Source organism: Aulostomus chinensis, chromosome 23 (assembly GCF_037954235.1).
Source record: "Aulostomus chinensis isolate RoL2024-O1b breed Wild chromosome 23, RoL_Achi_v1.0, whole genome shotgun sequence".
NCBI lineage: Eukaryota > Metazoa > Chordata > Actinopteri > Syngnathiformes > Aulostomidae > Aulostomus > Aulostomus chinensis.
In genome coordinates this window covers 12435887-12461069 of record NC_141342.1, presented here as the reverse complement: position 1 = coordinate 12461069, position 25183 = coordinate 12435887, and the positions used below count along the sequence as shown (strand labels likewise).

Genomic DNA, 25183 nt, shown 5'->3' with positions numbered 1-25183 from the left:
TATGCATATAAAGCATATAAATCAACTTCTGACCAGAAAAATCAGAAAAAATCCAGAATATAAGGGGAAATGTGAACAAGGTTTAATGTGCAACAAAAATGTTAACCTCCAGGTTTGGGTGAAACTTCCTCAACATGAAGTTGAACTAAGAGTTTGAAGAGATGAAAAAAGGAGTGTAGTTTGCTGGAGTTCTTCAAAAATGATACGCTGAGGAGGAGTGAAGAGACAAGGGTAACAGGCCATATTTTAAGATTCTCCTCCAACATATTCTGTGTCTTGTTTGATTGCTCACATGGAAAGTGACGGAAATAATTGCAGAGAATGAAGAAGAAATTCGAATTTTGTCACGTCTTTCAACTAATTTCACTCACAATAAACAGAGCTAAGTAGCATCAGTTTGAAAATGTCTTAAGCATCACGGGCTCTGGCAGATAAACACTGAACACTTGACTTCAACACTTCCAGCCTTTGAGGCAAATTTTCATGGCCATATCTTTCCTGAAATGTCTTATTAAAAAAGATGTCAATCCATCCATTTTCTTCCACTTATCCTGTAAAGAGCCTATCCCAGCAGCCTTCGGTCAAGAGGCAGGGTTCACCCTGGACAGGTCTCCAGTCCATCACAGGGCCAACACATAGAGACAGACAACCATTCACACTCACAGTCACACCTACGGTCAATTTAGAGTATCAATCAGCCTCGTCCTCTCTTGATGTCTTTGGACTGTGGGAGGAAGCTGGAGTACCAGAGAGAACCCACACAGGAACAGGGAGAACATGGAGACTCCACACAGAAAGATCCCATGCCCAAGCCAGGGGTGGAACCCGGAACCTTCTTGCTATGAGGCTGCAGTGCTGACCACTGAACCACCCCTCTGTGTAAAAAGTAAGAACAAAAATTATCACAATTCAACACAGCATACATGATTAACATTTTGACAAGCTATGTGATTTTATAGCAAATACGGTTCATACAAGAATTCTATCCATTTTCCTCCACTTATTCCTGTTAAGGGTCACGGGGGGACTGGAGCCTATCCCAGAGGCGGGGTTCACCCTGGACAGGTCGCCAGTCCATCACAGGGCCACACACAGAGACAGACAACCATTCACACTCAGTCACACCTACAGTCAATTTAGAGTATCAATCAGCCTCGTCCCCTCTTGATGTCTTTGGACTGTGGGAGGAAGCTGGAGTACCAGAGAGAACCCACACAGGAACAGGGAGAACATGGAGACTCACACAGAAAGATCCCATGCCCGAGCCAGGACCTTCTTGCTGTGAGGCGACAGTGCTAACCACCGCACCACTGTGCAGCCTTCATACAAAAATTCAAAAAGCAAATTTCCATCACGTTTCTTAAACTTATCCAGGCCTGGAAATATTTTGGAATCCCAAAACTTTTCCAGGTTTTTCTTCACCCCTGATTTGATTCTTGTTCAGGTTCAAGGCATCATTTATTTCTCTGTTTTCATTAAATCCTATTTTCTTAAGATTTGACATGACAGCTGAACGGTACAAAAATTACCCAGACAAAATTGGTGTTGCATTCAATACAAAATAGTTGTGGTTTATTCATTTGGGAACAAAAAAATGGCAACAACTAAGTGTCACTTCTCATAACCAGCAATATCTACAGGAAAGAAACAATGGTTCCTTCTATCAATTACAATTTTCCACTGGCTTAAAATGAAAACTTCAAATGTATTTCATGTGGTTTGCCTTGATGTGCGTTGTTCACATTCTGTCCGTTCTGAACATTAAAACGTGTTCATTTCAATTTCATTTCCCCTCAGTCGTCATGCCTGCAAAGAAAACATCTGTCCACTTTTTTTTTTTCCAATTTCACGGTTGAAAATGATTCCGCTTACACGACTTCAAAAACACTAGTGTCTGTACAAATTCCTATGAAAAAAATAGAAATGACAGTTCTGAGGAAAAACAAACAAGAAATACATTATAAAAGAACATTAACACACCTCCATGATTCTTAATGTTATTTCCTAACCATTTCTTGATGTTTTTTTTCCTCCTGGTTGGTTTGTCTATTGACACCTTGGATCTTATTTTCTCTCAAGGGCTACAAAGACAGATCAACACACAAAACAGTTTCCCCAAGAATGACATCCAGTTGTGCATTTCTCATTTCTGTAATCCTCTTGATGTTCTTTCCCCAGCTAATTCCAAAAAAAAAAAAAAAACGGACACGGGTGAAGCAGAGTTCTACTCGGGAGTACGTGTTGGTTTTTGTCACTTGCTGACACGTCATCTTAAAGGGTACTTGTTCTTGGTGGTCCAGCTGGGTCTCAAGTCCATGAAGCTTGCTTCAATGTGTGCTTGCCTACAGTATTTCTACTTTACTGCTGGTAAGGGTTGATAAGGGGTGACCTGTGAAATTTAGTGCAATGTTTCCCACATTTAATTGGGAAAATTATTCATGATTTTGTCCCACATCAGCTTCTTTGACTAGCCCTTGGTTGTCTTTCTCAGGGGTGGTGGTGGTGGCGTTGTGGGGGGGGGGGGTTTCTAGTTTGTAACTAACAGGCCCACATCTTCTCTTTCAGTTCCTCATAGGCCCATGTGTCCTTTAGTTAGGGGGCTTCTCTGAACGCTCTCCTCCAAACACTAAGACCAGAGCAAAAAGAAGCCTCAAGAGAAATCGACAGTTAACGACTTTATAGGCGCTTGTCCTTTGAGCCCTCGCATTTCCAGACAATTGGCTCTTATTGGGTTCAAGTTCCAGTTCTTCTGCCTGAATGTATCCTGAAGAAGGAACTAGAAGGATGTCGAAGGATTTAGGTCGAGTCTTCACACACGTAAAAGAGCACAATGTCCAACCAACCCTCACTAAGCTACAGCTGAAGAGGAAAGGGGAGGGGGGCTGGGTTTTTTTTTTCTGTAAACGACAAACATCCACTTCACAAGCCCACCTGTCCCTCCATTTCATCTCCTCCTCCTTCCCTCCATCTTTAGAAGAGACTAAATACAGCAGGTTCTGGATGGGGCAGAAGGGGGAGACTGGGGGAGGCTGTAGGTAGTGTAGTAGGTAACAGCGAGGGGAAAGGTTGTCCCTTTGCGGTTTGGAGGGGAGGGAATCTGTGTGTTTGAGTGCGTTTATGGATGTGAGCAGCCGCCTTGGTGGGAGGCTATTAGGATTGTTTGAGGCGCTTGCGTGGGGGTCCGAGGAAAGGGCACTGGGCCGACGCCAGGGAGCGGTACGCTTCAGCCACCAGGTGAGGATGGGACGCCACCATGGACTTCCAGCCTGCTGTCTCCATCACTTCTGCTGCATGGCTGGAGAACGGGAAAGAGGAAGAAAAAAAAAACAAACCCCGTCATCAATTAGTACATATACAATACATAAATCAATATCTCAGGCTAAAGGCAACAAATGGAAATTAGTCAGAATAAAACACTTGTGCTAAATAATTAGAACTACAACAATTAACTGACTGAAAGAACATTACCAGCTTTTTAAATAATTGATTTACTGTTTGCAAAAATGTGTGTTTGTTGCAATTTCTTAAATATCAACAACTGCTGCCTTTTTGTCATTTGTGACGCACAATGAAGACTCTTAACAGGTCGCTTTGAGATTATTCTCAAATTTTCTTGACATTTCATAGTCTAAATTATTCATCGACATAATAATCAGCAGATAGTTCAATGATGAAAAATATCTTTATCCATCTATCCCAGCTGACACTGGGTGAGAGGCAGGGTTCAACCTAGGCGGGTTGCCAGTCCATCTCAGGGCCATCTGGAGGAATTGGGGTTCAGTATCTTGCTCAAGGATATTTCAACATGGTCACCGGGGGAAGTGGGGATCGAACCAGCGACCCTTTGGTTGCTAGACGGCCACTCTACCTCTGAGACCTCTCCTTAAATCGTAACTCTATACAGAGAAACAGGAAATTATAGGGAGAGGCCCAACATGATGGAAATGAACTGTTTTGCCAGACAAATATTCAAAACCTGACTTTAATGAAAGTCAAATCACATGTTTGAGTTACTCACATGAGTACAAAAACTGGAACTATAGCATATTGTTTGAAAAATGAAACTACAGTATAATAAAAGTCAAGGTAATTTTTAGGAGTAGATATACATGCTGAGTGATGTAGCTGAGGAAGGGAGCCGTTAACGAACGCTGGTGCGGACACGTTTGGAGTCATTATCACACATGCATCCAAGCCACCAGAGGAGGTGACAGCAGACCTGATAAGAGTCAGGTTGCCCCGATCCCTCTTCGAGAGCCTCAACAGGGTTTAATAACACCAGATGGGCCGCTCGACGTGGGGACGTGTGAAATTACATGATTAACTGTTACAGCGAGTGATGAGGGGAGAGGGCGAGACCGAGTCTCCAAGTAATCGGAAATGAGAAGACGACTCCGAAGAAAGAAATGTGACAAATTAACGACCACAGAGACGAACACTGCATGAGGTGGATAAAGGCAGGGTCAAAATACTGCAACAGTATTGATACACCGGTGCCACAGATCCATATTTATGAAAACAGAGTCCCCGTCACCATTCAGGGTTAGTTCAATGTAGCGCCACCAAGCTAAGATTTTGTTTTTCAGTTTGCATTTTCAGTCGTCAAATATGTGAAACTCCACATGCCAGACCTGCTGGACTTGTGGACACACACGTGTGTGTGTGTGTGTGTACTCACTAGTTGATGAAGTCGACAGCCTGCGTTTTGAGCTGGTCGGCGCTGTGTAGGTCAGCCAGGATGAGGATCTCAGCTGCATTTTCCACAGACAGACTGGTGCACAGTGCGTCCTCACACATGACCTTCAGTCTCTCCAGGGCGTACTGAAGGAGAAGAGACACCAGAGGGTGACTGTTTGTCATCCTTATCAGTATTCACGTGGTGCTTGCTGTGACAGTTCAAGTGGTGTTTACAAATATTGTTTCAGAGTTGAAGTAAAATATCGTAAAAGGTCAGTCTGGCTCCATCGCCTGTGATGTCACAACTCAAAGATGAATCAATTAGAGGCTTCTAAAGTGATGACCATTAATTTATTCAGAGTTTAAAATAAATATTGATACACAAATTTAACATTAAAACTATAAAAAGCCATTAAGTTGTTAAGAGAAGCGGTGTCTCTCATTTGATGAGTGATGGTGCAGCGAGATCAGTGTGAAATCTCACTCTCGTTCTAGAAATCCTGCCAGCTTGCTGTGATTGTAACACCCTGCCTGGTGGTGTGTGCATCGGGGTGAGAATGATGCCAATACAATAAAATTCAACTGTAAATGAAAGGGTTAACGCATGAACTGAAAGAGCCGAAAAACCCCCGAGGACAGCATGCCAGGTCTGAACATTTCTTGATTTTGTGGTGCATCAAAATGAGGATATTTTTGTTTGTTCTGTAAACATTAGGATGCAAAGTTGTTGGAATAGCCAAGGGGGGCCTGGTTGTTAACATGCAGTTTGTCTGTTCCATGCTGGATGCATGACATATTTGCACTGGTTAAGCTACTTGAATTGGGTGCAGCTTTAGGAAACACAGTAGTAGGAAGCGGACACTTTGCTTTTTTTTTTTTTTCAAAGACAGAAGTACTTTATTTTCATTTATTCACACACAATCAATAAATAACAGTCTGTCCCCTAAAATGCTGGGGTGATGATGGATGCTTGGATTCTTCTATAGCAGGTCATTTATGTCCAACGGCAGCTCCTCAACAGTGGTGCTGTAGAAGGTCTCAATGTCCTTCAGGGCTCGTCTGCATTCCTTGGTCACAAGGGTGATGGCAGCTCCTCTTTGCCCAAACCGACCTCCTCGACCAATCCTGTGGAGGTAGATCTCCTTCTTTGTAGGGAGGTCATAGTTTATGACCAGAGACACTTGTTGTACATCAATGCCTCTGGCCAGAATGTCCGTTGTGATCAGGACCCTGCTGGATCCTGAGCGGAACTCCCTCATGATCACGTCCCTCTGGCTCTGGTCCATCTCTGCATGCAGTGCAGAGACGGTGAACCCTCTTGACTCCATCTGCTGAGTCAGCCACTCGACTTTCCTGCGAGTGTTGGTGAAGATGATTGCCTGTGTTATGGTAAGGGATGTATACAGATCCAACAAGGTGTCCAGCTTCCATTCTTCCTTTTCAACATCAATGTAAAACTGGCGGATGCCCTCCAGGGTCAGCTCCTCCGTCTTCACCAGGATCCTGACAGGATCCCGCATGAATTTCTTTGTAACTGCCAGTACGTCAGACGGCATTGTGGCAGAGAAGAGCACCACCTGTGCTCTGCTTGGCAGGACTTGAAAAATATCGTAAATTTGCTCCTTAAAGCCTCGGCTGAGCATTTCATCAGCCTCGTCCATGATGAACATGTTGATGCTCCTTGAACAGAGATGTCTGCGGTTAAACATATCCAGGACTCGCCCGGGGGTCCCCACAACAATCTGAGGGGCTTCGTTCCTCAGCCTCTGGGCCTCTTGATGGATGCTGGTGCCTCCAGTGCAGGTATAGCAGGTGACTCCCATGTAGTCACCCAGAGCCAGCACCACTCGCTGGATCTGTTGAGCCAGCTCCCTGGTGGGGGCCACAATCAGAGCCTGAGTGGCCCTGTGCCTCAGGTTGATCTTCTGTAGGATTGAGATTGCAAATGCAGCAGTTTTGCCAGTGCCAGACTGGGACTGGGCAATCACATCATAACCCTCGATACAGGGTACGATGGCTTTCTGCTGTATAAGAGACGGCTTTTCCAAACCATAGCCATAAATTCCCCGGAGCAGAGGCCCACGCAGGTTCATGTTTTCGAAACTCTTCACTGTGTGGTTCCAGTTACTCTCAAGGACTGGACCATTGTCTCGCTCACGATGGTTAGTTGGCATTGCTGCAAAATAAGTTGAATGACCCTGATGTACTCGACCAGATGGACCAAAAGTTCTTGATGTCATAATTCTCCAAGGATGAGATTTACTGAATGCTGGAGCTGAGTGTTCTCTTACATCGTTTCCAACCTTGATCTCATTCAGTGTTGTCATCCTGTCATCTCATTCTGTGATGTCATTCTGCTATCTTAATTCTCTAAAACACATTTGGAATTATGAGGTGAAAGTCAGAATTCTGAATGTTCTCATTCTGTGATCACAAGCAGACTGTGAAGTTTAAAGTTAAAGAATTCTGTGATACTCTTTGATGTGATTTTAAAGACTGACTCTGATCGCTGACTTTGGTCCAGCAGTTCTCTCTTGGTTCCGACTTTAATCTGTGACACTCAGATGAATGGAGTATAGATGGGATAGCAGATTTGAGTGACTCTTACTGAAATCAGGTTTATTAAACACAATTATTCTTTTTCTTTTTTTTTTGTAGAACTCCATAGGAAGTATTACCAGAGACCTTAAACATGGGAAAATATCGCTGAGCTGCTGTAATCAGTTACCCATCAGCTGATCTCTCTCTCTCTCTCTTTTTTTAATCTGTCCTGTTCAGTAGCTGGGTCAAGTAGTATTGATGTTCCTGGTGCCTTGTTGTACTGAAGTAGTTTTACTCTGCAAAGGAGGAATCTGATAAACTCCTCCTATCGCCATTTGTGCTTAATTTTATTTGGAATGGTATTGGTTCGTTGATCAAGCTAATAGCAGAAAAACAAACAAACAAACAAACAAAAAAACAGTAACAACAATAACAACAGAGAGAATAAAAAAAGAAAAAACATTGGTTGCAGAATTTCCAGTGCAGGCTTACCATTTGATTAAATATAATTCTTCAAATAAATGTCTGAGTGTGTGATTGTGGATCAGTTGTGCACCGGATGTGTGTATGTGCGTGTGTATGTGTGTGCTACAGTTTGTCTTGGATGCTGTGGGTAGCTGACTGTAGCTGATAGCTAAAAATTTGGTAGTTCCAAGCCACCATAGTCTTTACTCTTTTGTAAAGTCTTTAAACTTATACGTGGTGGTTTAGCTTTCCAGAGAAATTTGGAGATGTTAGAGTCGAGTGTTTTGAACCAAGTCCGGGGAGGTTGGGTCGGAACCATCGAGAAAACATAGTTGATTTTTGGCAAGATCATCATCTTCACTGTTGCTATTCTTCCCATAAGTGATATGGGGAGTGTTCGCCACCGGGTGAGGTCATCCTCTATTTCTTTAATTAGGGTGGTATGATTTAGCCGTGTCAAGTAGGACAGTTTGGCGGAGATGTTGATGCCCAGGTATTTAATGTTTCCTGGCCGTAGTGGTGTGGCGAGCGTACTCTGGAAACCTGAGTTGATGGGAAGAACAGTTGACTTGCTCTTGCAGAAATGGTTGAGAATTTATCAATGAGTGCTATCGTTTCAGGGAGAGATGATTGTGAATTCCGTAGGAAAAGTAATACATCATCAGCATAAAGGCTTATCTTATGGTTCACATTTGTTGTATCAATTCCCTTGATGTTTTTGTTTGGCCGTACTGCAGCTGCAAGTGGCTCTATGAATATAGCAAAAAGAGAAGGGGAACGTGGACAAGCCTGTCTGGTTCCTCTTTGGAGGGAGAAGCTTGGAGAAGTTTGATCATTTGTTCTGACACAAGCACTGGGAGTGCGGTAAAATGTTTGAATCCAGTTCACAAAGTTATCTCCAAACCCAAACTTTTGTAATGTGGTGAGGAGAAAATTCCATTTTACCCTGGTGAATGCTTTTTCTGCATCTAAGGAGACAATTATGGCATCCTTGCTATGACTGTTGCAGAAGTCTATCAGGTTGAAAAGTCTACGTGTGTTGTTGGTAGAGTGCCGTCCTTTAATAAACCCGGTCTGGTCAGGATGTATTATGTGAGGTGTTACTTTTTCAAGCCTTCTAGCAAGCGCCTTACAGATGACTTTAATATCTGCATTCATAAGTGATATTGGACGATAGCTTGATGGAAGTGCTGGGTCTTTGTCCGGTTTAAGGAGAAGGCTAATAATCGCACGGTTCATGTCGAGTGGAAGGGTCGAGGTTTCCTGTATTTCAGTGAACATTTTGTAGAATATTGGTGCAAGCTCAGGCCAAAACTCTTTGTAAAATTCTGCAGGAAAGCCATCCGGTCCCGGGGCTTTCTTATTTGGCATATGTTTAAGGGCTTCTTGAAGTTCCTCCATTGAAATAGGTGACTCCAGAGCCATTATTTGGTCGTGATTTAATTCTGGCAAGTCAATTGTACTCAGAAAGGTTTCGATGCTGGATTTGGATGGGTTAATCTCGGATGAATAAAGTTTTTTATAGAATTCCCTAAAAATGTAATTAATTTCTTCTGGTTTTAGTTGGTTTGCTAAAAATCTGCTGGATTTATTGTTATGTTCAGAGTTCTCCAAGCGAAGTCTCTGCAGCTGAAATTGTGTTTTGATGTCGAGTAAATCATTTAGTTTTAATTCCCTTAATTCTCTAAGTAGATGTTCCTCTTGGGAGGTGGCATAAGTCGTCTCCAAGGCTTTAATTTTTTCATTTAATTCTGTTTTGAGAGCTTTCTCCTGGTTTTTCTTAGATGAAGAGTTATTAAATATATATCCAAATATACAGATATTATTTTGCCCCGCATGACTGCTTTTGCCGCCTGCCATAGCACACAAGCTGAGACATCAGGCTAGTCATTTATCTCACAGAATACTGTACATTCCTCCTTAAAGCATTTAATAAAATTGGGGTCCTTGAGCAATGATGTATTAAATCTCCGTTGTTTAGAAAAAGGTGTTCTAGTTTTTTTGTGAGTGTTGTGTGTGCAGTGACTGGTGCGTGGTCGCTAATGGCAATTGGGTGAATCTTGGTGTCAAAGACGTCCTTCACAATTGAGTTACTAATTAAAAAGTGATCTAAATGGGAGTACGAGTGGTGGACTGGCGAGTAGTAGGTGTGTTCCTTAAGCGTGGGGTAGGGTGAGCGCCAAGCATTGCAAAGACCAAAATCACTCATATACTGCTTTATTATATCGGATGATTGGCAATTGCGCTGACTAGTTGCTCGACTGATTCTGTCCACTTGTGGGTTGAATACCAGGTTGAAGTCACCTCCTACTATAAGTGCTGTGTCTGAGTGGGCTGAAAGTGCTGTGAAGAAGCTGTGGAAGAAGGAGGGGTCATCAACATTTGGACCATATATACTGGCAATACATACCTCTGTGTTGTGTGTGGATATGATGACTATTACAAACCTACCTTCCGGGTCTACAATGGTGTTTTTACAAGTGAACATGATGTTTTTATGAATTAGAATGGCTACGCCTCTTTGTTTGGTGTTATAACTAGCTGTGTATGTGTGCACTTTGCATTTCTAAGCCCATCTGGTCTTACTTGGTATGAGTGTGTATTCCACTACCTGAGAAACAAGAATCATGACTACATTTACATCACATTCCCGCACAAATCAGAATATGGCAATATCGGTATGGTAAGATCGGGTTCTTTACATGCTGCCATGTTGACCCGGAGGATCTGTGAAATAGTGTTTACGTTTTTGACAGTGATGCCTGGATAAGGTTGCCCACCGACAAATCGGAAGTGTAGCAGCTTCGTTGCGCGTGCTATTTCCCAACCATAAAGAATAGTTTACTTTACCTTGTCAGCCGCAGCGAGCAGGTCGTCAGCCATCTTGTCCAGGTTGGGAGCCTTATCTGTGTAAATGAAGCACATCATCTCTTTGAAAACCTCCGGCTCCACGTCGTTGATCTCCACGCGGTTCTGATAAGAACAGACAGAGAAGAACAGGTAAATTTAAGTGTTTCACATCGAGGTGCGTCATCAGTGTTGATGTTCACCTCACGGTTAAGAACCTTCTGATGAAGCTGGGTATTTTAAAAAATGTAAGTCTGTGAGTTTTGGATTTCATTTAAGCCAAGAGTTCTGCATATTTGATAAGAATAATCGAATATCAAATGTGGCTAAGTGTAAACTTTGTTTCAACTCCCTGTATTTTAAACAACCAAGTTCTGACAATTGACATTTATTTTCTTACCCTTTATTCTGGATTTTTTTTTTTTTTTAGCATTTTGCACTATTCTTACTGTGAATAACTGTGTGAAAAGTTAAAACGGCTCAAAAAGTTTGCTAAAGAATTCCAATACGCTCTTGATTTCGAAAAACATTTCAGCAGCTTCTCCTGCTATTTCATTTCTTACATGTGCACAAATGAAAAAAAGCAATTCCCTGTTTCTGCGGCCCCGTCAGTGAAGGATGAATCCAGACCCCCAAGTGCGGCAGGACAATTTCATTTCAGGTGTGCTATCACTCTGTTCTCACCAAACAGCTCTGTGCTGCGGCCATTTGACAGCACGCAATCCTTTACTCACTTTAACCCCTCAACACAGCGGTGAATGTCTAAAGGATTTATTTGTAGGGATGAAAAAGCTTGGGGACCTTGGACTCACCTTTTTGCTCTCTTCCATCTCATGCTCAAACATGGCGCTGAATACAGGGGAACGTGCTGAGAGAAGCAATACGGAGAGAAATGTGGACAACAGGGAAAAAGTTACAGTCTGAGTAATTGCTGGATCAGACATAAATATTTACACACACAGCCAAGCATTTTAAACTGATAGAAAATGGCTGAAACACAGCAAATACATGGGGAGCGTCTGACTCTTGCTCCTACCTGCCAGGATGGCTTTGTGGGCCTGAAACTCCTGACCGGCCACACACAAGGAACAGTCAGTAAAGCGTGAGTTTTCCCACAAGCCACCGAGCTCATCTGCTAACCGACAGTCCGGCACCTTCACCATGTTCATAGTGTTCTGCCCGGATATGTTGACCGAGTCCTGCACCACACTCACCTGTAATAAAATACATTAAATGCTTTATTTTCTCTATGTGAAGAGGGAAGTATTATTAAACTTTAAGTGATGAAATCCTAGCTGTGCTTGTACTGCAAAGGGTGTTTTTTAAAAAAACAACAACAACAACAATTAAAACAGGTCAAGACAGCACATACCTCACAAAAAAGTGTAAGCTTGTCGTCAGGTAACAGACCATTGGCTTCATCTAGGAGGAAGTCTCTTCGGATAAACTTTTTAAAGCCCCAGTCTTTCCCTTGGACAAAGCGATACGCCCTCTGGCTTTCTGCACATGGTCAGGACACACAGAGGGTCAGTCCAAGTCGAGGTGTAACGTCAACCCTGGGGGTTATTCAGCTGACTCACCCATGGCTTTGGTCTCCTCTCCCTTGGCGTTGAGGATGGAGAACTTGAACTTGGCTCTGACCTCGGCCTTTGGACAACTGACCAGCAGCAGGTAGAGAGACAGATAGTCTTTGCTCTCCTCATCTAGGCCCTTGGGATTCACCCGCAAACACCTGAGGGTGCAAAGAGGATGGTAAAGATTCAGAGAAAGTGAGGTAAACACTAATTATCTCTGTAATCACTCCCGAGTAGCCTCTATACTCAATAGCCTCCATTTATCATTTCAGATCAAAGCTGCACAGCAAAAAACAAAAACTTCAAAGTTTCTCGCCAAAAAAAACCTTTTCTGCTGACTATATAATAAAGTCACGAATGGTGCACAATGTGGTACAAAAGTCATATTGCGATTGTTGTGTACAATACAGCCAATTGTGACACTGATATCATAAACAAGAGGTATCTACTTGGTTATAATAAAAAAAAACAACCCACACAAGTTACTGTTAATTTCAAAATATGTATTTCTCAACTCAGACATCAATTTATACGAGCAGGAAAAAAATGTGTGCAGTATTGTTTTAAAAAGTGGAAATAGCAATATCAAAAAAGCCATCTTTACAGAGCCATTCATAAAAACAAGTGAGTTGTTTTTTACACTTTTGAAATTAAACAGGCTCACAAATTAATTGTGAAGCTACTAGGAATCACTTCCCAAGTAACGTGTAATGTTTGCATGTAATAAGTACAATAATCTGCCATTGCAGTAATAGAGAAGTTCTTGAAATAACATTTCCTTTTCTTGCAAATGAGCTCATCTTGCTAAGATACTATTTGTGAGGTGAGTCTGTCTCATATTAAGAGTAATGAGACTTTTTTTGTTCTACCAGAGTACAGACAAATATACTTAACAGTGTATATCACACTGAAGACGCTTTCTTTCACTGCTCCAATTGTGTCTCCATCAGTCACATCATAAATCTCATTTCAGTCTGTCTGTCTCTAGCCTCAAACAGCAGTGTTGCTTGATAATTCCTCAGAGTAACTGTCAAGCTTGTGTTAGCTACCCTACAATTACCCATGAACTAAGATTGATGAATACAAAGATGAACGCCATTTACAAATAGAAATCAAGGTGAAACCTTTTTCCTCATCTCGACACTTTCTCACTCACGCTGCCAATTCACCTGCACAGATCAAATGGTTAAACTCAAACATCAGTGCTATAGTGGCTTTCTAGATCCTCTACATTAAACCGCCACTGTTTATTTTCCCCTCTGTCTTTTATAAGGCAGGTAAAACAGCTCCAATACAACTTCAGTAGCAGTGATCACAAGAGAAAGACCCTCTAGAGCATGGACCAAATTGAACCTGACGGTACCCTGCTATAGATCGGAAAAAATTAAGAAAATAACAAATACTAACAAGCCTACGGAGTAAAATATGAACAGGTTACAGCTCTCTAGTTAGTGTAAAGATCATGAATGATATTTGTACTGTGGACAAGTACACTTTGCTCTTTGTGTAAGTTCCCCAATTCGCTACCCAATGCTCATATTTCTCCCAATTTAACTTTGACAGAATTATACTCAAACATTAGGTGCTATGACGCCACTGAAGATCAATAAATATAACGACTCAAAGAAGCTTTCTTGTCCACACACCATTTCAGCTTGTCATTGGCCCCAGAGGAGAAGGTGGAGCTCTTGATGACCTCGCCCATCTCTTCGCGACAGAAACTGAAGTTGTTGATGGTCCACATGTATGAGAACTTAACCACTTTGATCTGGCAAATTAATGAAGAGAAAAATAAATAAATTATGTGTATTTAATATCAGACATGTTGATGTGTTTGAGGTTTAGGTAAAGTTTTCGGGATTTTACCAACCTGTGTGTAGCACCAGCTCTCAGCCACAGGCCCGCTGGACATTTCCGCAGGGGGAGGGGGACTCGGGACTCTTGACATTGCCAGCGTGACAGAAGGTGTTGGGGTTGAGAGGGTGAGGAGGATGATACCCGTCACTTCCACTCGTCACTGTTCACTCCTAACATCCATCTGTATCGGCACACACCAGATGGAACCATGTCAGCATGGGTCATACATCAGACTTGAATTTGAATTATGCGAGTAGTAAAATCTGACCAAGCAATCTGATTGGTCAAGACATTGAGAATGCGTTTATATCAGCATGCCGGCATGCTGTGCTCCCAACTAAAAATATTACTCTTCTTGTGCAACTGCCAGAACTAGAGGTGGAAACCTCTGAAGCATTAACAGAAAATTGATCGGTTTGTTGTTAGTTTTGAATTATTTGGTGGTCTCAGTTTGATGAATGGGTTGAGGAGGAGGGTCCAGATGCTGTTCAACTGCCGCTAAGATGCCCTGTTATCGGCAACAGCTTCTTCCCTCCCGTGTCTGAACGATATCAGACAAAAAGTAGCTGTGACTGTGTTCAAAATGTTTTAAGAACATTAAGCACGGACAAAAATGGCCTGAGGCTGGATACTTCGTGAAATATAATCCAACTGTGAAAGTGGTTACAACAATTTCTATTCACTTAATTGCAAATTCTGGGCGACCAGACTAGAAATCCTCTTTGCTAACTAGGTCATTACTGAGTCAGGTCGTGTTCACAACAAAAAGTCAGTTTTCTGATTCGAACTAAAGCGAGGATGATACGTTGTTGCAATTTCTCAACTGGTCTGGTTTGTGTTCAAAAAGGGCAAACTCAAAAGGTCCAAAATTTGTCACGTGGCACCCAAGCCGATCGGTGATTGCTTATACAGTTAAGGCAGGTAGATGACAAATCCCTCGCAATTTTTACTGTACATCATGGAGCATCGTCTGCTCATTTTCATCTGGACTGCATATCAGCAGACTTAAACAGACCAGGCTGGGAAAACAGCAGCAAGTAAAAAATGTATTGATACACACACGTCGCAGAAGACGCTCTGCAATCGGACGGTCGTATCACAGAAGACAACAGGCAATAATGAGAGCTTCCCTCCATGCGTTTTCCTTTGCCATACAAACACGACCAGTGAGGTAAGTTGACAATAAAAAGCTCACGATCACACACGTTAAGATCACAAAGTTGGCTCATCATACAAACAGAATATGACGTATAAAATGGCACGCTTCCTGTGTGGATGGTGCCCACACCATAAGTAAACCGCTCTAAAGTTCACTTGATAGCGGTCCAAGACCACCCCTACCAGGCGGACCTGAGAGCGGTTGACTGGTCCGCACCAGAGTTCGAGGTCAGCGTTGACACCAACCAAAACAAACCGCACCAAGGAGGTAAACGCTCCAGGGTTCAGTTCAAGGACTAAACAAGGCTGGTGTGAACCCAACCTCAGACTACTTCCTGTTAAAGCATGCAAACATGTTCATTAAAGCACACTTCACTACTGCTTCAATCAATTGCCATGAAGTTCCTTGAAGATGAATTTCAGCATTCTTCTAACACACAGGAAGAGAGAGAATAGCCTTCTTCAAACTAGACACTCTTCATTGTGATGCAACACACAGGGGCTGCATTTTCATTCATCCAATTAAGCCTCAATATCATTTAATTCATGTGGCCACACTGCCTGCAGTTGAGTTGGATAAATTGTCCCTGACTCGCTGGGCGACAGCAGGAGATCGATGGCCCGTGCCTCTTTCTACGATCGATAGCCTCTGCAATCGCAATTAAGTCTCAAAAATGAACTGTAAATAAACAGGGCAGCAAACCCTCTCTCAGGACGGTGGTGGTTCAGGCAATGACCAAATCAAAGGCCCCCAAATTACCTTCAAGTCACACATGCAAGTACGTGACACAGTTTGCTAATCCAACACAAACTTCCAAAGCACACCCTTACACAAAGGCTAGTCAAATCGGACACTTTCTGCAGGAATCACACGGTTTTCTGTTTGTATAAAGTGTTCTCTGCAGTTGTTCTCATTAGACACTATGACTATGATAGAGAGAGAGAAAGAGAGAGAGAGAGAGAGAGAGAGAACGAGAGAGACTGCTGGCAGAGTGGTTGAGTTGAAATTAATGAACCACACTTGTCAGTGTTCAGAAGCTCCTGGTTTGTAAGCTTTTAGAAGGGATATTTCGAAAGCATGTTCTAAGTTATTGTGTTGATGTTCCAAGGTTAAAAGTTAAGAAACATGAATGTTGTACAAAATTAACATGGATTAGTGTTTTTTCTTATTTTAGCTTTAATTTAACCAGCCACTGAGATCCATTTCAGCATGACCAGGCAAAGAGGGCAGGTGCACACGTTAATTTTTCACTAATTCAGCAGTATTAACTCTATGGATATCCTATGATGTCAAAGTTGAAAAGTGTCAGGTCAAAACCCTGATTATTTTTTACTCAGACACAAAGTTGATTCCACTGTGTGGCTGAATTAGATTGAACAAAGTACTAACACAGCAGCAGTACCGAGCAAGTCTGCATGCCATCACATTCTGACCTAAACGTTATGAAATCCTTATTACAGTAACACCTCACCTAAAACAAGAAGAGAGATAACAGAACTCAAACAATTTGGACGCGAAATGAGCGAACATCCTCCACTGTTGGCAGAAACTTGTGTGACTGTAGGGCTTCCTCGCACAAGCTGGTGTGAAAATATCGATGCCCTTAATGAAAACAACTTGATTGTGATTTCGACCGCATTTGGCCCATTACTGGAGATGAGCTGACCGGGGAAAACAGCGGGGTCCCGGGACAGACCCGAGCACACACAAACCACTGGCACTGCTTGATTATCTGAGAAAGATATACAGCGACTGTACTGCACCTACTCTTACTCCTTCTACAGAAAAGAAAGCAACATTAAGCAGCACTGGACACCATATTGTTACTTTTTCATCCTGCTGCAGTCAGTGGCTGTACAATGCAGCATGTTCCAGAAGGTCAACTGTTATTATTGCTGTGAAAATACAAGGTTTTCATTGTTAAAAATGAGACTAATTCTCTATATAGTACAGGTGTTGAAGCTATAGAGGAATAAAATTGTGATTATCTTCTGATTGCCACTGCTCAGTTGCTTAGCCTATGTACTGATAATACAGTTCTTAGTGACTTTAACAGTAAGTCAATAAGAAAAAAAATAAGACTGTTACATTTCTGGCATTATATTTTCTACTTATTCTGCAGAAGAGCACTGTGGTAGGATAAGAAAAATAACACAGGGAAAGAATGTAGGTCTGCCGAGGCTAACATCATCTGTGGTAAGGTGTTAGAGAGGTGGAAAACTCATCAGACTGGCTTTCCTTTCCTGGCAGGCCTTGCTAAGACACACTAGTGCCTTCATGGTACTAACAGTACCTTCCTATTATGTTTTGGGTTTTTTTTGTGCCCTGCAGGAGACACTGTCTGTTCCCAGTTCAGTGTCATGTCTCCTGACATGTTGATCAGCTGTTTTGTTTCAAGAAACCCTCTCAAAAAAGAATAAAAAACCAACTAAACACCTGACAGACTTGCTTTGCTTTTCAGGTATTACTTTCAACTTTTAACAACTCAAGTTCTCAAGTTAGGACTTCTTTTTTTTTCATAAATAAAAGCACATTTGCAAACATTAAATATAAAAAATATCTATCCCTTGTTATGTGATTTCATCATCCATCAATCTATCAACCTAAAAACCAAAAGTCACCGATTTTAATCACAGATGCCTGTATGGAGGAGCATTGCCTTTTGAGCTCATCTGATGGTGGGTTAAATATATTGATATGGGACAACGGTGTGATTAACCTTGTGATTTAAACCCTTGTACATACTGCATATTAGTGTTGGTATCAAGTTTAGAACTGGGGCACAATTACAGTGTAGTACAATGGATGACACAGATTCCAGATCACTACAACACCTTTACTGACAGGACAGGATGTTCATAGCACAGACACCCTGCTTAAAGACTTCGCTGGAACTGAAAGATGCGACAAAGCCTGAGTCAAATTGGACGAAAAGCTAGGAAGACAAAAAAAAAAAAAAAAGATTATTTCAAAGGAGAAAATGGGAAAAAAAAAATCTGTGAAAGCAACACTGCAAATGCAAGTGGACATAACACCGCCCTCCTTGTTAAAGGTGTTTCATTCATAGAGCCCTGAATTTAATGAGGAATACGTGTTGTGCTCATGTTCTACCTATTCACTGCTTGGATTAAGTAATCCACATCAGCAGCTTGGACCCTCCTAGTTCCTGGGACTGACAATAATGTATTCAATCAATGAAGAACCGGTGCTCTTGATTCTCAACAACTGTAAGACAGAGTGACGCGATGACGAAAAATGAAAGAGGTGCAGGGAAAGAAAATGAATAGTAAAGCGATAGCGAAGAGAAATGGAAAAATGCGCCGCTGTCTGTTTGAAACCATTTTGGGAAGAGATAAATTGCCACAAAAAGAGGCAGGCAGATGAAGACAAAAGAAAATCAAACTGAGATATGAGAAAGAATTAAATACCAATTCACAGACAGGTGATGAAACAGCACAATGTGTTGAACTGACTGTCTGTGCAGCTTCAAAAAGAAGCAATTCGAACAAACTAGTTTCTTTGTCAACTGAGCAAAGATTTCAGGTCAAATCATAGTGAAAGGAAATCGCTATATTAGGTATTAGATTGAGCATTAAACCAATAAATATATATGCATCAGCAGCAGACCCTCACCAAAGCAATACGGAAAATGTTCAGTAGAATTTAAATTTCTGAAATGAATAAACAGAAACTGGACAAAAACGGAAGGATTCTGTAGAATTTTTAACGCGATGGATAAAGAAGATGTTTCAATAATTATATCGACCAACATTAAACTAAGCTGACTCGGCCTTTGTCAACAGACATGTAGATTTCTGTTTCGTCAGATATGATCTGACTTAACAGTAACAACAAATATTAACTCAACCCTGAGAGCTGTATCAACCAATTACACTTTTTTTTTCCAAAAATCATGAACATGCAGGTCAAAGGCAGTTAATAAATTCTGTCAGACATTAGGACAGACTATATATATTTACACACACACACACACACACACATATACACAATATATATACATATACACAATATATATATATATATATATATATATATATATATATATATATATATACACACACACATATATATACACACTCTATCATGTGTTCACTTAAAATTTCCTCACTAAATCGACAGAATTACAAAAACTGTAAACTTCTGAGCATAATTATGGATGTTTACAATGATAATTTTTTTTCAGTAGATTTTATGCTCTTTTTTTATTGCTCCTTTTCACGGTTAATAAAATATATTTTACCACAAAATAAGTGGACTGGTCTTTTAGCCTGTTGTTATCACTCCATCGTGAAGAATAAATTCAATCCTATGTATTTCTGAAGCAACCCTGAATATAACTTCACAAAAGGAAATATCATCTCACAGTGATGCACATCTGATGTATCGGAACACCCCTAATTGTGAAAATATGATATATATCATGATTATTGATATTTAGCCATAGGACCCTGAGCAACACAACATCACACCGAAGCCAGAATAGGAAAAATTGAAGAGGGAAAAATATCATGAACCTGGAATTAAAACTGTAGGCTCCATTAAACTAAAATCCCCGCATTTCTGGAACTGCAATTAGAATATCCACGTATATTTGTAGAGATGGAATACACACGGCAGCTCTTGGTACCGCCATGCCTTCTCCTCCCTCAATTTTCACTTCTCTGACAAAAATGAAAAAAAAGAGGGGAAAAAAAGGAGAGAGAAAAATCAATCTCTGTTCTAAATTAAAGACTGAAGGTATGGGGGCTTTACAGATGGCAATTTCCAAGGGGGATGAAAAAATTGCAACCCTTGTCAAAGTGTCAGTGAACACAATGTCTGTTTCCAAAGCTTTGGTCTTCGAGGACTGCGGTGAGCCACAGTCAAACCTTAAAACTATAATTGGTACAGGGACTGGGGATCAATTGCACAGTACGCGTCGGGCCTCTATGGGAGTGATTTCATATTCTGCCCTTGGTCATGGCGCTCCTCCTTTCCTAAAAACTCAATCTCAGAGAGGTATGAACTATTGATTTTGCTGCAGCGATCAGCTCGCCTCGCTCTCATCCCTGACTTTGTGCAGACCCGCAATTACATTGAAGGGGATTTGACAGGCTTCACCTCATGTCTGTACTTCCTCACTAAAACCCTGCTCACCTCACCAGCCACGAGAGGTTCGAGGGAGGACGGACCTTAATGCATAGCTATCTCCAGTCACCTGGTTCACACTATTACTAACAGACTCTTGATAGGCTTAAGACATTGTAGTCATTAAGACTTTGAAACTTGCACAACAACTCGGCATTTGAAGGCACCGTTAATATTAAAGTGTCAGTATGTTCAAATCACTCTGCACTACTCCAAGCAATTTAACCACTCAAATGTTCACACAAGCAAGTACCAGAACTCCCTTCAACTCTGCTGATAAGATGACGTCTTATGACGACATTGCAGCACTGTCCACTTAAGTTCCATTATTTCGAGTACAAACGACAATTGTATTCATCTATCCATTTTCTACCACTTATCCTGTTCACCCTGGACAGGTCGCCAGTCCAGCGCAGGCCCAACACATATAGACAGACAACCATTCACACTCACAGCCACACCTACGGTCAATTTAGAGTATCCAATTAACCTAGTCCCCATTTACGTGTCTTTGGACTGTGGGAGGAAGCCAAGGGATAACATGCAAACTCAACAGAGCTGTGAGGCAACAGTGCTAACCACTGCACCACCATACCGCCCTTAACCACAATTCTCAACCACAAAATCTAGAATGAAAACAGGCAGGATAGTCCCGTTTCTACTTGTTGGTATGAAAGTAACTCTTTCAGCCTCCTGTTTTTACAAGTTACACACAATCCTGTCTGTCATAAAAACCTAGAAGCCCTTAGACCTCAAACATCAAACTCAGCACCACACTTCCACTAGGCACCGGCACTGCAAAGAGCCACACACCAAGTCTGACAGTGATCGCATGAATGATTGTTGAGATAATCAAGTCACAGACATACATACACACATTCAGAGATTTCTTGCCTTTACTGTAAGATGTTTTCTTTCCAGAGCTTAACAACTTTGATTGGATAGCATGGAACAATGGTTTGTTACTCAGTAACATGTATCATGATACAAACAAATCAAATACTGACCACAAAACATCATTTTACAAACTACATTTCTTTGTGAAAACCTGTTAATTCAAAGGTTGTGGATTTACCTTCGGGTCATCAGGTGATGTCAGTAAAACTGCAGTCTGTATGTAGAGGGCAAAAAAGATGGACTCAGTAGGAATTAAATGAAAGGCCACTTAAAATCTGCTGTTTTTGGCAAAAACTGCAGCAACTCGACTAGAAATGCTGCAAATACTGTTAGAAAGAGATTTGCAGGTGATATATGACTGTTCAAAATCATCAGAAGTAAAAAGACTCTTGCCAGAGAAGTTTAAACTTGCATTTAGGTTTGATGATTGCTAATATACGCAAGGTTTTAGTCTGCAATTCCACACTGTAATATTACCTGTTAAAGCAACATAAACACAGGCTCTTGTCAGGATTAGTAAACTCATAAATTAATGTTTTATCATCACATTTGCAAACTGCTGCCTACTGCTGATGATAGGCCTAATATTTGTAGGTCCGTGGAAAAACAGTAGAAATGTGTGCACTGAGAAAAGTGAAAATATTGTTCTGTAGTTTGCAGGCAGAAATAGAGAAGTAGTGATGAACTGGATGGATTATTGCTTTTAAAAAATGGGTATCAATAGTTATGAGAGGTGGATCCCAAGTCATAATAATTACCCAAAAAAAACTGAGTAGACCCATTACATTATTTTTTTTTAAAAGGACTCCTGACCAAATGTTTTTAACAATAAAGCAAATTTATTTTGGAAAAATTATGTCTTGCTCAGTAAATAAATTGGACACTTGATTAACTAAATGTAAGGGACATCCAAATAAAATGGTTTTAATGTGTCAGCCTTGCAAAACCTTTGTCAGAGGGCCTAAAGAGAAGTAGAGCTTGAGACCAACAAATATAGATGACAACGTAATATTGTTTCCCATAAATTACACAGGAACTGTATGTCATAAATTATTGTCCAAATGACATTCAAAAAAGACAGGACAGTTAGTGATAATGCACCATAAAGCTGATGGCCACCCGCCATAAAACTGAAAGAGAGAAGCAAAACATTCTTTCTGTCGTGAACTTCTTTCACTGTAACAGAAGAAGACATGTTAAGATACGTTCCTCACAGGTTCCAAGAGGAGGGAATAAGTTTGAGGGTTTTAAAAAAACCAAAAAACAAAACTGAGTCACCAGACATTTCATCATCATAAATAAAGCGTAGCTGACAGAGATGACACACAAAAAGTGAGTGTGGTAACGGTGTGTATCAAACGGATGAGAACTTTTTCAGCGTGGAACTGTGATAGGATGCCACCTGTGCAACAAATCCAGTCATGAAATTTCCACGCTCCTAAATATTCCACAGTCAACCGTCAGCTGTATTATAAGGAAATGGAAGTGTTTGGGAACGACAGCAACTTAGCCACGAAGTGGTAGGCCACATAAACTGAGGGAGTGGGGTCAGCGGATGCTGAAGCGCATAGTGCGAAGAGGTCGCCAACTTTCTGCAGAGTCAATCCCTACAGACCTCCAAACTCCATGTGACCTTCAGATTAGCTCAACAACAGTGAGCAGAGAGCTTCATGGAATGGGTTTCCATGGTCGAGCAGCTGCATCCAGGCCATACATCACCAAGTGCAATGCAAAGCGTCGGATGCAGTGGTGTAAAGCACGCTGCCACTGGACTCTAGAGCAGTGGAGGCACTTTCTCTGGAGTGACGAATCACGCTTCTCCATCTGGGAATCTGATGGAAGAGTCTGGGTTTGGCGGTTGCCAGGAAAACGGTACTTGTCTGACTGCATTGTGCCAGGTGCAGAGTTTGGTGGCGGGGGAATTATGGTGTGGGGTTGTTTTTCAGGAGCTGGGCTTGGCCCCTTAGTTCCAGTGAAAGGAACTCTGAATGCTTCAGCATACCAAGACATTTTGGACAATTCCATGCTCCCAACTTTGTGGGAACAGTTTGGAGCTGGCCCCTTCCTCTTCCAACATGACTGTGCACCAGTGAACAAAGCAAGGTCCATAAAGACATGGATGGCAGAGTCTGGTGTGGATGAACTTGAATGGCCTGCAGAGTCCTGACCTCAACCCAATAGAACACCTTTGGGATGAATTAGAGCGGAGACTGAGAGCCAGGCCTTCTCGGCCAACACCAGTGTGTGACCTCACAAATGCGCTTCTGGAAGAACGGTCAGAAATCCCCATAAACACACTCCTAAACCTTGTGGACAGCCTTCCCAGTAGATGCTGTTCTAGCTGCAAAGGGTGGACCCACGTCATATTGATTAGGAATGGGATGTCACTTAAGCTCATATGCGAGTCAAGGCAGGTGAGCGAATACTTTTAGCAATATAGTGTACATTTTATCTGTTAGTTCAGTAATTGAGTTTAGTTTGACTGCTCAGTGGTGGGATAAGAACCTTAACATGAAAGAGGCATTATTATTTGGACACAGAGCAAAGGAACTTACTTGCTTTGAAAAAGCAAAAACATCAATTGTCTTAAGAACTGTCATGAGAAGTACAAAATTATCAGTACTGGCAAACAATTTTCCACATAATCACCTTTTCTAGAAGACTTCTGAAACACCACAGCAGTGTGCTTCCAGTGAACATGATTCCTACCTCCATGTGTGCTGATGAAACACTACTGAACTGGAAATGAGGAGACTCTTCACTCTCTCAGTCACACTCCAATTTACCTACTCCCCATTTAGCGAAATAATTATTATTGACAGCAAGTCCATTAAGTTACTAGTCCATATACAGGCCCTGTCTCAAACATCTCTCTGGTGATCAGCTATTTGTAAGCAGTTTGGATAAGTGACAGTATTATTCAACAAACAAACCCCTCCACATGAGCATTCCTGAACAATAAAATCAGCTTAAATTCAACATTGACATACTGATTCTGATGAAATAAATAAAAACAAGATGAGGGCCCACGCTGAAAATAGCTTACATACAGCTCTCATACAATCCTCTTATTTCCCACTGACATATCGAATAAGTGAGATATAAAGAACAATACTGAGGCAGTGTTTAAACGTGGCTTTCCTACAAATATTTCTACTGAATAAGTTAGAATATGAGACAATGTTGGGATACGATACTCAGACTGTACAGTTAAATTACGCTGTGACAGTAGCAGGTAGTTAACCTGCTAACAATACAGATAAGCGACAATAATTTATCAAGTTTGAACATGCTTCCACCTCAAACCACCCGTAGAGACCATTGCGTTTCTAGAGAAAAATCACACAGAGAGATGACAATACCCGATACCACAATAATTTCGAAACTTGTAATTCAGTGCAACCAAATGGTAGCTCGCTAGCTAATATATTTACACTTGAGCTAGCTAGCAATGTAGCAATACATCTGCTACTAGCTTAAATGAACAAAAAGGTCGCAAATTCCGACAGCAGCTACAAGTAAATATATATCATAACGGCTTCTTTGGTGTTATTTTTATGTTTTTAGTCCTCCAATTGCTGAATTTTGAGTTATTTATCAACTGACTTACCTCTATTAGGGGTTTATTTTAGCGCTAGCTGTCCGGGGTATCTGTTGTTGTTAGCAAGACAGGCTAGTTGTTTGTAAAACTGGCAGCCCTGAACCGTGTTATGGCACTAACAGCGCCCTCTGCTGAATTGGAGTAATTTTGCGTTGGGTTCAATTATTCTATGTGAACTACAGTATAATTTAGTCTCAATTAAAGAATTTCTGTTTTTAATGCCTGTTTGTAAGAGATGTAAGAGCTTGCGGGAATACGGATAGTGATATCATAGATGAAAGCATATTTATCTTAATTAACAATGCATAACACAATGAATGGACACCTAAAATTTGTATTCAATTAAAATGTAAATACAACTAATATCTAGGCACAAGAGAGCAACTCTTAAGCATCTTTGATTAACCTTTGACTTTT

The 25183-nt window shown here is 41.3% G+C and overlaps 1 protein-coding gene and 1 pseudogene across 3 annotated transcripts; both read right to left on the bottom strand.

Moving 5' to 3' along the window:
- Nucleotides 1-1545: 1545 nt before the first annotated feature.
- Nucleotides 1546-24873, bottom strand: LOC147239629 (speckle-type POZ protein). Of its 3 annotated transcripts, XM_086195058.1 has the most exons (11): nucleotides 24776-24849; nucleotides 21344-21379; nucleotides 13975-14142; nucleotides 13751-13872; nucleotides 12111-12262; nucleotides 11903-12030; nucleotides 11567-11744; nucleotides 11343-11398; nucleotides 10534-10656; nucleotides 4679-4821; nucleotides 1546-3295 (listed from the first exon to the last, which is right to left on the bottom strand). In XM_086195058.1, exons 3-11 carry the CDS (start codon nucleotides 14050-14052, stop codon nucleotides 3151-3153), a joined length of 1125 nt encoding a protein of 374 aa, XP_086051184.1. In that variant the 5' UTR covers nucleotides 14053-14142; nucleotides 21344-21379; nucleotides 24776-24849; the 3' UTR covers nucleotides 1546-3150. The 3 variants fall into 3 exon arrangements, with proteins under 3 accessions (XP_086051184.1, XP_086051183.1, XP_086051185.1); XM_086195057.1 differs by lacking the exon at nucleotides 21344-21379 and having other exon boundaries at nucleotides 24776-24873; XM_086195059.1 differs by lacking the exons at nucleotides 21344-21379; nucleotides 24776-24849 and adding an exon at nucleotides 23815-23840.
- LOC147239630 (eukaryotic initiation factor 4A-I pseudogene) lies at nucleotides 4854-7484 on the bottom strand (annotated as a pseudogene).
- Nucleotides 24874-25183: the final 310 nt, after the last annotated feature.